Source organism: Trachypithecus francoisi, unplaced genomic scaffold (genome assembly GCF_009764315.1).
Source record: "Trachypithecus francoisi isolate TF-2019V2 unplaced genomic scaffold, Tfra_2.0 Contig01440, whole genome shotgun sequence".
Taxonomy (NCBI): domain Eukaryota; kingdom Metazoa; phylum Chordata; class Mammalia; order Primates; family Cercopithecidae; genus Trachypithecus; species Trachypithecus francoisi.
This window is the reverse complement of record NW_022681431.1, coordinates 26,351,822-26,366,174: the sequence shown is the minus strand read 5'-3', so window position 1 is coordinate 26,366,174 and position 14,353 is coordinate 26,351,822. Positions and strand designations below refer to the sequence as shown.

Here is a 14,353-nt window from a genome sequence, read left to right as displayed (position 1 = left end):
ATATTCTGTGATCAAATGTGAGTCACATTCAGAAGATGTTTTTAGGGGGGCTTTGTGTGTATGTACATATTAAATTGATTTCAAAGACAAGATCCAAATACAGGATCACTGAAACATTAAGTGATCATTCAGTTAGAAATTAGTATATGAATATATTTGATAGCTTTCTCTTTATACTTCACTTCACAGAATCTATGCTTAAGCTTGTCTTTATGTACTGCATTTCAATCTTTTGATTTTAAAACAAAATGACACTCTGGTTTTTTAACGTTATGTATCTTAAAAAATTTTTTTAATAATATTTTTGCTGCATAAATTGCCAAACATGCCAGGTTTTCAAGAACCAGCATATTTGGTTCGTTACTGTAGACTGTCTGCATGCACTCCATTCCTGTTACTATGGAAACACATTGAGTGTGGATTTATCATAAACCTTGAGAAATATGCCTTGCAACAGTTCACATAAAGAAACATCTGGATCCCTTGTTTATCCTGGGGTAAAGGAAGACCACCCTCTTCCTCTGTGTTGTGAAAAATCATAGTATATTCCACTATTTTTTTCTAGCTGTAAAAATTCTAATGTACATCTATCAAGTATACTTTCTTTTATAGTATATGATTGATTATGTTTACTAGAACAGCTTTGGTAAATAGATTGATTTCCTTACTGATTCAATTAACTACAACTGTGACGACTGTATTTTGAGAGCTTCTACATTCTGAATTTCAGATCTACATTAATAAGGTTTTAAATAGATATATTCATATGAGTTTCTTTTTTTAATGGATCTTGGTCTTTGATTGGGTTAACACTCCCTCTGGAAGTTTATTTGACTTCATTCCAGTCTCTTGGAACTTTAAACCATCAGGAAAGTTAAGTCTAGAACTAAAGAGAATCTCAGTGGCATCTAAGTGAGCTACGTTGTTAGTCTCATTTTACCAAGGATATTACCTGAGGAGATTGTAACTGCTTTTATATTCTTTTACTACCTCCATGCAAAGACCCACAGAAGCTCTGTGATGCATTTCATTTATATAAAATAACTTCTTTAAGTTTATGCAGTTTAGTTTGAAAGATTCATTGAAGCCCCTCCTCTGAGCCTTTGAGTTAGGTTCCAAGAGCATATATGGGAATAACATTACTTCCTGCTCTTTAGAAAACTCACATAAACAAATTGTTTTACGAATAATTCTAAGAGGCATGCATAGAATATCTTAGAACACAGAGGAAAGTTACTCAGACTAACTTAGAGCTTAAGTGACTACTTCTTGGAAATGACATTCTGAGCTCAAAAAATGGTTGAGTCAAGCAAAAAAAATAAAAAAGGAAAAGGGTGTATTATGGATAGGAGATAAAGTTAGTAAAGGTACAGAGGAGTGAAATCATGGTGTGCACAGAAATTTCCAGTGATTTTATATTACTAGAGTACAAAAATGACTTGGGGTTGAAGGGGTAGGTTAGCGACCTTGTTTGGAGGACCTTATATGATCCGTCAGTCTAGGTGCATGGCCTTTTTCTGGGCAATAGGAAACCATTGAAGGATTTTAATCAGGAGAGTGATGTGGTTAGATTTACAGATTAACCTAGGAATGTATTTGCAGAGTAGCTGGGTCTGAAAACAGAAATAGGCAATTTATATGACATCTTAAAACCACTTCTAATTCCAAAAGGCTTAAATAATGATATCAATGTGAGGAATTTTTTTTTCTTTCTTTTTTTTTTTGAGATGATGTCTCACTCTGTCATCCAGGCTGGAGTGTAGTGGCACAATCTCAGCTCACTGCAACCTCCGCCACTCGGATTCAAGCAATTTTCCTGCCTCAGCTTCCCAAGTAGCTGGGATTACAGGCACACACCACCATGCCTGACTACTTTTTGTATTTTTAGTAGAGACAGGATTTTGCCATGTTAGCCAGGCTGGTCTCAAACTCCTGACCTCGGGTGATCTACCCACCTCACTCTCCCAAAGTGCTGGGATTACAAACGTAAGCCACTGCTCCCAGCCTAAGGAATTTTTAAGTATAATTAAATATAAACTTTCTTTTATTGAGAAGAGACTGGCATTTTAAACATAGAAAAAAATGAATATATATAGCACAACATGTAATTCTATAGAATCCAGCAATACATTCCACAGAAATAATTGTTTATGAATTTGTTATAGTGACTTAAACTATAAATTTAGCACATTATGAAACCGTAATTGATATTTATAGGCTCAAGTTGTTCATCTGAAACACGTGACATGATTTCTTTCTTCCTCTCTCTCTTTTTTTATTTTAGAGAAAGAGTTTTACTGTGTCACCCAGGGTGGTCTTGAATGCCTGGCCTCAAATAGTCCCTCTACTTCAGCCTCCTAAGGAGCTGGGATTACAGGCATGAGCCAGCATGCCTGGCTTGATTTCTTTTCCTGCTTTTGTTTTTTTAAACTCTGTATCTGTGATTTGGCTTAAGGATTCTATAAACTTATCTATTATCACCCTACCACCCCCCACCACCATGAATAAGTTGGTAAATAATAAGAGCACTAAAGCTTTGATTGATAATTTTCAACTTTTTTTGCTTATTTAAAACTGTATAGTTTCAGCAAAATTATAAGTTTTTTTTTTTTTTTTTTTTTTTTTTTTTTTTTTTTTTGAGACGGAGTCTTGCTCTGTCACCCAGGCTGGAGTGCAGTGGCCGGATCTCAGCTCACTGCATGCTCTGCCTCCTGGGTTTACGCCCTTCTCCTGCCTCAGCCTCCCAAGTAGCTGGGACTACAGGCGCCCGCCACCTCGCCCGGCTAGTTTTTTGTATTTTTTAGTAGAGACGGGGTTTCACCGTGTTAGCCAGGATAGTCTCGATCTCCTGACCTCTTGATCCGCCCGTCTCGGCCTCCCAAAGTGCTGGGATTACAGGCTTGAGCCACCGCGCCCGGCCTATAAGTATTCATTGATTTATCTTTTAAAAAAAATTAGCCTAGAAACATTGTTCAGATGATAAATTTATCAGAAATGTTTTTATGTGGTGATTTCATTGACTTGAAAGTACATATTAGAATGGATAGATTAGTACAATTATTTAGTCTCCCACCAAATTGTTAGTTAACTCTGGGGAGTGGGAGTGGAGAAGTATGAAGTGAGGTTCTGTTGTTTACATGTTTAGGGATTATGGGAAGTAAGCTTTCTTGTTAAGAGCCAGTGCTGTGGAACACAGTGTGTGTTTGAACCCTACATTTACTTGGTCTCAGACTATGGGCAAGTTATTTGATCATACTGGCCTTGATTTTTCATTTGTAAAATGGGATAGTAATAGTCAAATGTAAAACGTTTAGAATAGTATTGACACTAAGCTCTCAAATGTTAGCCATTAATATTATTGCTTTAAAAATAAATTGAATTGAACACACTATCTTTATCAGGGATTTATTAAGGACAAAGGTATAAGAATTTTTGCTGGCCTGTACCAAGTAGTTTTAAAAGCAGTGCATGAAGAACACCTTACTTCCACATCCTACTTGTTTCTTGTGGCCTAAAAGCCTCCTTGCCCAGCATTGTTCTTCTCAGATGTCTGTTACAATTGTAGTAGTAACACAATTCAATTCTTAGTCACCTTCTGTTTCACATTGTTTGCTACTATTTTATGTGTCTTACTCACAAAATCTTACATTATCTTGCTAAAGAGATTGAAAGTACCTGTAGGTCAGTGATTTTTTTTTTTTTTTTTTTTTTTTAACTTTGTACCAGTTCTGTGTGCCCAGCATTGCAATGAATGATAATAATAGCCAACAAGTGGCCAGGCTCTAACTGTATGCCAGGCTCTGTCTTAAGTGCTATTCATGGATTAACTCTTAATTCTTACAGCAACCCTGTACAAGGTACACAATTGCAGGTATCCACAATTTCTGGCTAAGGAAACTGAGGATTAGAGGTACTGAATAAGTCGCCTAAAGTCACACAGCCAGCAAGACTTGAAGTATGCTTTTGAACTTAGTTTGATTCTGAACCTGTGCTCTCAAGCATGGTGCTCAGTAGAGCCTCCTAATTTAATTTAGTAAGGTCTTAACCATTGTGTCAGTTGGTGTGTCTGCTTTGTGAAGGCTGGCCACCAGACCCCACTGCCCATAAAAATCACTATGTAAAGAAATGTAGATGTAGTCCCAAAATATCTGTTTTTATAAACCACCAAAACTGCTTTCTTGATTGCATTGTTGTATTATTTGGAGGCATAATATGAAGAAGTATGGCCCTCTTCATGCTTAGGGTTTCTAGAAAATATAAATATAGCTTGTTTGCTCAGAACATGGCACCAGAATTTAATGGAGGCTCATACACCTTAGGTACCTGTAGCTTTTTATTTTTAGTACTTCTTCCAAACACTAGCCAAATCATTTGGGGTTTTTTTCCCCAAGCTTTTCAGTTTTAAAATTTTCAAACTTTTAGAAAAGTTCAAAGAATTTACGTTCAACACCTAGATTCACCAGTTGTTAAAATTTTGTCTCATTTGCTTTACTCTAGGTATATGTACCTTTTTAAAAATTCTGAACCATTTGAAAGTTGTAGATACCATGACACTTTATCTCTTTACCACGTATTTCAGCATAGCTCTCCTAAGAATGAGAACATTCTCGTATATAAACAGAATAACATTATCAGGCCCTTGAAATTAATAGCCCCATTGTTTAAAGCCAGTTCATATTTTAAAATTCTCTAGTTGTCTCCACAATATCTGTTTAATCTGGTGTTTGTGTGTATTTAAATCCAGGATTTAATCAAAGTTCATGCATTGTATTGGGTTGATAAATCTTGTCTCTTTTAATCTAGAATAGTCTTTCCACCTTTTGTTTGTTTTAGACATTAGCTTTTTTCAAGAGCCCAGGCCAGTTGTCTGGGAGAATATCACCCATTTTGGATTTGTCTGATTATTTCTTCACTTCAGATTCAGTCGAAGCACCGGGAAGAATACTTCAAAGGAAGAAAATGCAAGATTTGCTAAATGACTAGTTTTATGGCTTAACAAAGAGGGAAGAATCAATCACCTATGAGCCTGAGATTTCTAGTCTGGGAAGCTAGAAAAGTGATGGAAGCAATGACAGACTGGGGTAGTCTGAAAGGGACATTGTGCTAGGAAAAGGACAGTGCATTTAGTTTTGAACTAATGACTTTTAAGGGTTTAGTGTAGTTGTCCTTAAGTAGTTGGTTATTCTCTGGCGGTGGGATATTGTGAAAAAGAGCACAGGATTAGAAATCAGGAGACTGATTATTTTTCAAACTTTATTACTAATTAGCTTTGTGGAAAGTCAGTATTTCAAGTGTTCTGTGTAGTTACCTAAAAAAGGAAGTTAATGCACACCTTGCCCTGCCAGTCTGACAGAGTTGTTTTGAGGATCAAATACAAATGTATATGAAAACACTCTGTGATACGAATGTATATGAGTTCAATCCGGGGACTCCTGTGTAATTATAAGAAGGTAATGTTATTTTCTTAGTTCAGACTAAAATGAGATATTTGAAGTTAGGGCTAGAGAAGACAGGAAAAAGGGAAAATGTAAAACTTCTTGTGTTTGAAACTCAATCAAAAGCATCAGAAATCTCAGTCTCTGAATACATATGCCTGAAAAACCTGAAGACTGTAATTTGGGAGACGAATCTGGAAGCTGAGCTTGTATACGACAGTTGTAAGAACCAAAAACACAGGTTGCATCTTGTTAGATGTCATTATTTGACTTACCTTCAAGTTGGAAGTATAAATGAGAACTTTTGAATTCTGCCTGTATAGTTGCTCCATGCTTGTTAACAGAATTTTTGAACATTTCCTTCTTATGTCTGTTGCTGTGAGCTATACATTTTTGCCAAAAGTTAAATTAAGGTAATGTTTCAGTTCTTAAACATTGTCAGTAAATATGGTATGCTAATCAGGAGCACAGACCCTGGAACCAGACTGCTTGGGTTGAATTTTAGCTCTGTCAATTAATTACTAGCCATGTGCACTTGAGCAAGTTATTTAACTTCTCTGTGCCTTGGCCGGGTGCGGTGGCTCAACCCTGTAATCCCAGCACTTTTGGAGGCCGAGACGGGCGGATCACAAGGTCAGGAGATCGAGACCATCCTGGCTAACATGGTGAAACCCCATCTCTACTAAAAATACAAAAAACTAGCCGGGCGAGGTGGCGGGCGCCTGTAGTCTCAGCTACTAGGGAGGCTGAGGCAGGAGAATGGCGGGAACCCGGGAGGTGGAGCTTGCAGTGAGCTGAGATCCGGCCACTGCACTCCAGCCTGGGCGACAGAGCGAGACTCCGTCTTAAAAAAAAAAAAAAAAAACTTCTCTGTGCCTCTATTTCCCTGGGTATAATAGGAGATATATCTACATGAAGGTTGCTGGAAGGATTAAATGTATTACTTATGTCAAGCACTTAGAATGGTGCATGGCACATGCAGAGTACTATGTAAGTGTTATGGTGGTTATTAGAATATTTGTGATTTTGATAGTGACCAAGGAATAAAGTACCTGAACAAAATAATTCTTTTCCCAGAACTGATAGCTGAGGGAAACAGAACTGATACAGTAGTAAAAATCATGGACATCAGGAGCTCGAGATCAGCCTGGGCAACATAGTGAAACTCCATCTCTACAAAAAAATACAAAAAATAAGCCAGGTGTGGCGCGTGCCTGTAGTCCCAGCTACTTGGGAGCCTGAGGTGAGAGAATCATCTGAACCCAGGAAGTCAAGGCTGCAGTGAGCTGTGATTGCATGTTTCTGCACTCCAGCCTGGGCAACAGAGTGAGACCCTATCTCAAAACAAACAAACAAACAAAAACAACATGGACTTCAGAGTCAGACATGCCTGGATCCAAATTCGAGTTCTCCCCCCTTGTGGTTTAAGCAGGCCACCTAACCCCTCTGAAGCTCACTTTCTTTTACCTGTGAACCAGAAATCACAATCCCTATCTTGCAGAGTTGTGATGATTAAATGAGCTGATGTGTAAAGTGCCTGACCCTGAGGTGACACTAAGAAAATGAGAGTGCTCTGGATCCCTCCCACCCACCGCCAGTGTAAAGCAGGACACACAGTTCAATTTCTTGTGTGCGGTCTTACTCATTTGTTTGTAATTTTAGGACTTCCAAAATGATTTCCGTTTGTTAACAGCAGAACAGTGGCTGTATAATTGGATACACCTTGAAAAGTGTATTGTCAGCTTTGTTTCCCTCTTCCATTTGCTTTTTGGGGTTGTTTTATTATTACAGCAAACCTACTGGAACCAAGATGGTAGACACTGTTAATCAGTCTGTTATTAATCTATTAATAATAGGCATTGTTAATGATTCTGTTATTAACAGAGTCGAACTGGAATGTAGCCTCAGGATCCTCTTTTTTTGAGACAGAGTCTCACCCTGTTGGCCAGGCTGGATTGCAATGGTGCGATCTTTGCTCACTGCAACCTCTGCCTCCTGGGTTCAAACGATTCTCCTGCCTCAGCCTCCCAAGTAGCTGGCATTACAGGCACCTGCCAGCATGTCCAGCTAATTTTTGTATTTTTAGTAGAGACGGGGTTTCACCATATTGGCCAGGCTGGTCTCAAACTCCTGACCTTGTGATCCGCCCACCTCGGCCTCCCAAAGTGCTGGGATTACAGACGTGAGCCACCGCGCCCGGCCTAGGATCCTTCTTCACAGTATTCCAGGCAGCTACAATCAGTTCATCAGAGTTGATATAGTTATGAAAACTGGTTTGTTCTTCCTGCTTTAGAACTTTCTAGAAGAGGCCAGGTGTGGTGGCTCATGCCTGTATTCCCAGCACTTTGGGAGGCCGAGGCGGGTGGATCATGAGGTCAGGAGATCGAGACCATCTTGGCTAACACGGTGAAACCCCGTCCCTACCAAAAAAAAATACAAAAAAAAAAAAAAAAAAGCCAGACATGGTGGTGGGCACCTCTAGTCCCAGCTACTCGGGAGGCTGAGGCAGGAAAATGGCATGAACCTGCAAGGCAGAGCTTGCAGTGGGCTGAGATTGTGCCACTGCACTCCAGCCTGGACAACAGAGCAAGACTCCGTCTCAAAAAAAAAGAACTTTCTAGAAGAAATGCTTATGGGATTATCAAAATAATATATGGATTGTCCATTAATCTTCTATCCTGTGATGTGCACTTGTCATACCTTATGACAAGGCAGGGTGGTCTTGTAGCATTTTCTGACAGATGCTTATGTATATTGTAACATTATTACATAATGTAGACATCTTCGGACACCTACTAGAGGAGATGCAATAATGGAAAGATTATAATGCAATGATCCAACCAAGAATATGCATCAAAATTACTGGGGATATAGTCTTAAAAAACTTATGCCCAGGACCCCACCCCAGATTTATTCAATTAGAATCTTTAGGAGATAGACCCTGACACATACATTTTATAAAAGTACCCCAGATGCTTCTGCTGTATATAACAGTTGTTAAAAATAAGTAGATACTGGCAACAGTGTAGAGAAGCACACACTATTGGTATGAGAGTTCATTGACATAACCTATAGAACAATTTTTTTTTTTTTTTTTTTTTTGAGGTGTAGTCTTGCTCTGTCGCCCAGGCTGGAGTGCAATGGCCGGATCTCAGCTCACTGCAAGCTCCGCCTCCTGGGTTCCCGCCATTCTCCTGCCTCAGCCTCCCAAGTAGTTGGGACTACAGGCGCCCGCCACCTCGCCGGGCTAGTTTTTTGTATTTTTTTTTTTAGTAGAGACGGGGTTTCACTGTGTTCGCCAGGATGGTCTCGATCTCCTGACCTTGTGATCCGCCTGTCTCGGCCTCCCAAAGTGCTGGGATTACAGGCTTGAGCCACCGTGCCCGGCCAACAATTTTACAGTATCTATCAAAATTTCAAATCTGTCCTGTAGAAATATATATGCGCACAAAAATAGAGTTTCAAGAATGTTTCAGGCCAGGCGTGGTGACTCATGCCTATAATCTCAGCACTTTGGGAGGCTGAAGCAGGAGGATTACTTGAGTCCAGGAGTTTGAGACCTGCCTGGGCAACACAGCAAGACCCTGTCTCTATTTGAAAAAAAGAGTAAAGAAAAGAAAAGAAAAATAAATAAAAATAAACGAGGTTTGGCCGGGCGCGGTGGCTCAAGCCTGTAATCCCAGCACTTTGGGAGGCCGAGACGGGCGGATCACGAGGTCAGGAGATCGAGACCATCCTGGCTAACACAGTGAAACCCCGTCTCTACTAAAAAAATGCAAAAAACTAGCTGGGTGAGGTGGCAGGCGCCTGTAGTCCCAGCTACTTGGGAGGCTGAGGCAGGAGAATGGCATAAACCCGGGAGGCGGAGCTTGCAGTGAGCTGAGATCCGGCCACTGCACTCCATCCAGCCTGGGCGACAAAGCGAGACTCTGTCTCAACAAAAAAAATAAAATAAATAAACGAGGTTTTCTGCAGACATATTTATTATATCAAACAATTGCGAGAAACTATCAGTACACAAATGGTTAAATACATTATGGTAAATACCACGTTTATTTGCTATACAACCATGTAAAGAATAGTATGAAAATTGTCTATACATGCTGATGTAGAAGCATATCTAGGATATATTGTTAAGTTAAATAAGCAAGTCACAGAATAAGCCCTATTTTAAAATTTTTATATGTAAAAATGTAGAGAAAGATGTGAAAGAATACCCATCAAAGTGTTTATAGTGGTTGTCTTGGCACAGAAGAGTGGGAATAATGAAGTAGGGAGAGGAACAGGCCTTTTCACTTTGGTGTTTAAAATATTTACAGGCCAGGCATGGTGACTGACGCCTATAATCCTAGCACTTTGGGAGGCTGAGGCAGGCGGATTGCTTGACTCCAGAGTTCAAGACCAACTTGGGCAACATAGTGAAACCCTGTCTACAAAAAATACAAAAATTAACTGGGCGTGGTGATGCATGCCTGAGTTCCAGCTACTGGGGAGGCTGAGATGGGAGGATCACCTGGGCCTGGGAGGTTGAGGCTGTAGTGAGCCATGATTGCACCACTGCATTCAAGCCTGGGTGACAGAGTGATACTCTGTCTCAAAAAAAAAAAAAATTGCAATAACATTTTATTATTTTTGTAATTAAAACAACCACTGAACAAAATATGAATGATGTTAAAGGAAGCTCTTATGGAAGCAGATTGATATGTGTCAGGACACTGCTTATTTTGCAAACACCAGTTTTAACTTGAGACTTATGATCTCTAACTTGGGAGATAAAAAGGAATGTCAAAACTATTTCGTGTGTTGGCAGTAATGATAAAATCTTGTTGCGACAGTTGTTGTGAAAGTAATCAGGAGTTTCAAACAGATAAGCATTGAAGATAAAAGGTATTTACCCTGTGTCAGAATATTGGTTATCTGTTTTAGAAATGTTTAGTGTCTATGCATATCTGGATATGAAAATTGAGTTCAAAACATTTTAATTTAATCCTTTTTCAGTTGATTAGCCTCTAGTCAATGAGAATATTAACACCTTCTAATCCCCTCTTTTATAATTTTAGGCCCGATGAACGAAAGGGAAAGTTAAGGATGCTGGAGCAGAACAATGGATTTCTCTTTCTCTTTCATGCAAGGGATCATGGGAAACACAATTCAGCAACCACCTCAACTCATTGACTCCGCCAACATCCGTCAGGAGGATGCCTTTGATAACAACAGTGACATTGCTGAAGATGGTGGCCAAACACCATATGACGCTACCTTGCAGCAAGGCTTTCAGTACCCAGCTACAACAGAAGATCTTCCTCCACTCACAAATGGGTATCCATCATCAATCAGCGTGTATGAAACTCAAACCAAATACCAGTCATATAGTCAGTATCCTAATGGGTCAGCCAATGGCTTTGGTGCAGCTAGAAACTTTAGCCCCACTGACTATTACCATTCAGAAATTCCAAACACAAGACCACATGAAATTCTGGAAAAACCTTCCCCTCCACAGCCACCACCTCCTCCTTCGGTACCACAAACTGTGATTCCAAAGAAGACTGGCTCACCTGAAATTAAACTAAAAATAACCAAAACTATCCAGAATGGCAGGGAATTGTTTGAGTCTTCCCTTTGTGGAGACCTTTTAAATGAAGTACAGGCAAGTGAGCACACGAAGTCAAAGCATGAAAGCAGAAAAGAAAAGAGGAAAAAAAGCAACAAGCATGACTCATCGAGATCTGAAGAGCGCAAGTCACACAAAATCCCCAAATTAGAACCAGAGGAACAAAATGTGAGTTGAAAAGTCTTTTTGAAAAATTTTGTTCTATTTCACATTTACTGGAAGTTCAAGAGATCTTTTTGGTTTTTATCTCTTTAAATATGAATCTTTCTGATAATTCCTTTTTTCTAATCACTAGGAAAGTATTTGGAATATTATAATAGATGCTGAGTATTTGTTGAATCTATGAATGGATGTTAGTTAAGAAATATTTTAAAAAACATGTAAAACGAATCTTGCTGCTTATGTTTCTTTGTCCTAATGGCCTCGGTTATTTTCATTTGCTTACAATAGACTGTTGGTTTTTGAAAATGAAGAGGAAAGGCAAAGATAAGATAGTTAATTATATTGGGTTTTCATTATTTTAGACCAACTTTTGCCAGTAGAGCTTAGATTTAACACTCGTTGCTAATGTTTGCTACAAAATAACCTGAAATAATAGAAATCTGTTTATTAAAATCAGTTAGTATTAATATATATTGATTAAAACTTCAGGCGAGTTTTTATAAAAATCATCCTTTATAGGTAACTTAAGATATATGCTGCTGAATTTTTTAATATCTGAGGTTTCAGCGCGAATTTGCTTAGCAATAATATAATAAGTATGTAAAAAATAATTCTAGCTTAAATGAAGAGTTCATAATATGAATTGCAAATGTTTTCTAAACTTTGACTTGGGAAAACTATATTTATTTTTGTGACAGCTATCTGCTTTTATATGTGTTATGCCTGAATAAGTTAATTTATTTTCTGTTCAAAGAAATGTTTACTTCTTACCAACTCATCTTTTCCTTGGTAGCTGGCTTCTATTACTTCATGCAACTCACAAGTGATGTTTTTCTGGAGTAAAGGTCACAATGGTTCTAGACTCTCACAAGTCCCAGTGTGACATTTCAACATGTTTTCTCATTTTTCTGTAGTTTTCTTATTTATTCATTAACAAATGTTGGTGAAATACTCCTCCTACTGTGTGCTAGGCAATGCTCTAAGAATCAAAGGTATTGCAATGAATAAAAAGTAGAAATGAAAAGCCTGCTCTCAGGATGCTTATATTCTAGTGAGGGGAGCCAGAAAAAAAAAAAAATATATATATATATGTATATGCATGCATATGTGTGTACATAAATTCAGATAGCTTTAGATGCTGTGAAGACAATAAAACTGGGTAGTGAGATAGAGTCATCAGTGATGTTTCTAGTAGTCATTTTGCAATTAGATTCTAAAACCAGTTCTGTCTTTGTTAGATATCTGCTATACCTAGTTCTTTATAGCACCTAAACCTTCAGTTAACTATTAGAGCTCAGGATTACAGTGCTTAGATTTTATTTCGTTTTATTTTATTCTGAGACAGAGTTTCACTCTTGTTACCTATGCTGGAGTGCAGTGGCGCAATCTCTGCTCACCACAACCTCCGCCTCCCGGGTTCAAGCAATTCTCCTGCCTCAGCCTCCCAAGTAGTTGGGATTACAGGCATGCCACCACACCCAGCTAATTTTGTATTTTTTTTTTTTTTTTAGTAGAGATGGGGTTTCTCCATGTTGGTTAGGCTGGTCTCAAACTCCTGACCTCAGGTGTTCTGCCTGCCTCAGCCTCCCAAAGTGCTGGGATTACAGGCATGAGCCACTGCACCTGGCCCAGATGTTTAGATTTTAATTTAAGGTTTTTAGTTCATTTTCCTTTTTATTGAATCATGATGAGCAAAATTTACTATTTGATGTTTAGGATCTTACAATAGCTTGGGATAAAGGAATATCAATTTTGACCAAAAGTATAGCTGGAGAAAGTGGCATGAACTGCCTGGAATATTACTAGGAGCATTGCCTGAAAGTTGAGTCTTGGGGGGAAATCCAGGTTTTTTTCTTGTTCGTTCTCTCTCTCTCTCTCTCTCTCTCTCTCTCCCTCTCTCCCTGTCTCCTTCTCTCCCTCTTCCTCTCCCTCCCTCTCCCCACTCCCCTCTCTGCCCCATTCCTCCCTCTTTCCATCCTACCCCCTCATGCCTTCCCTCTTCCATCCCTCCCTTCTCTCCCTTCTTCTCTCCCTCTCTCCTCTCTCCCTCTCTCTCTCCTTCTCCCCCTTCTCTCTTCCTTTCCTTCAAAGAAGTAAAGAGGTAAGTTTTTGTTAATTTAATTTTGATTAATTAGAATTGCATCACACACAGGGGCAGCTGTAGAAGTTGTACTCCATTCTGACCACAGACCTTCAAAGCCAGAGCCCCTACGGCTCTTGCCTATCATTAATGTCATGCTTTTGCTAAGCTAGAGATGTGTATAAATTAATGTTTCACAACTGCATATGTTTTTAAGCTAGATTTCCTTAACTTGAACAACATCTACAGTGCTTCCTTCAGGACAGTTGTTTTAATGGTCAATACCGTATGCCTACTGGTTGTCCATAAGGGTCCCAGCCCTTGGTGTTTAGCATTGTAGAGGACTGAGAAGTGAAAAGGAAGCCCAAAGAAGCGTCCACTGACTTCACTGGACAGCTTCCCTCCCCCAGATGCCCCAGGGAGACATAATGAAAACTGTATTCCTGGAGAAAAAGTCTGATATAAATCTCCTGGAGCTGGATTTGCTTTTATATAGATTTTTTCTTTTACTTTACTTTGTTGTTGTTGTTCCTTAAAGGCCCACTCATAGGTTCATAGGTTCTTTTTTGAGCAAACAAAATCTCGTATAGTTGAGTGCCATGTTAACTCCGGGCGTGGTGGCTCACTCTGTAATACCAGCACTTTGGGAGGCCGAGGTGGGTGGATCGCTTAAGGTCAGAAGTTTGAGACCAGCCTGGCCAACATGGTGAAACCCCATCTCTACTAAAAATATTCAAAAATTATCCGGGCGTGGTAGTGGGTACTTGTAATCCCAGCTACTCTGGAGGCCGAGGCACAGGAATTGCTTGAACCTGGGAGGTGGAGGTTGCAGTGAGCCAAGATCGTGCCACTGCACTCCAGACTGGGTGACAGAATAAGACTCTGTCTCAAACACAAACAAATGAAAAAACACAACACCTTAAGATTTCACCTGCTACTTTTTTCTTAGTACTTGATGTTTAAGTATTTCCCCCTAATTCTAAGCTGTTTGGCCTTCTGAAGAGTGGCTGTTATTTGGAACAGCCTAAGTATATCTTCTGAACAATGAAAATGTGTCCAAACATC

The 14,353-nt window shown here is 39.2% G+C and overlaps 1 protein-coding gene across 8 annotated transcripts in view; it reads left to right on the top strand.

The window, feature by feature from the left end:
• Positions 1 to 14,353, top strand: part of NSD3 (nuclear receptor binding SET domain protein 3) — a 115,325-nt gene that overhangs the window by 26,664 nt on the left and 74,308 nt on the right. For all 8 annotated transcript variants that reach the window (XM_033231133.1, XM_033231125.1, XM_033231120.1 and 5 more), the window contains exon 2: positions 10,496 to 11,214. In XM_033231133.1, the coding sequence (XP_033087024.1) occupies positions 10,540 to 11,214 (675 nt within the window). In that variant the 5' untranslated portion in view covers positions 10,496 to 10,539. The remainder of the gene's footprint in view (positions 1 to 10,495; positions 11,215 to 14,353) is intronic.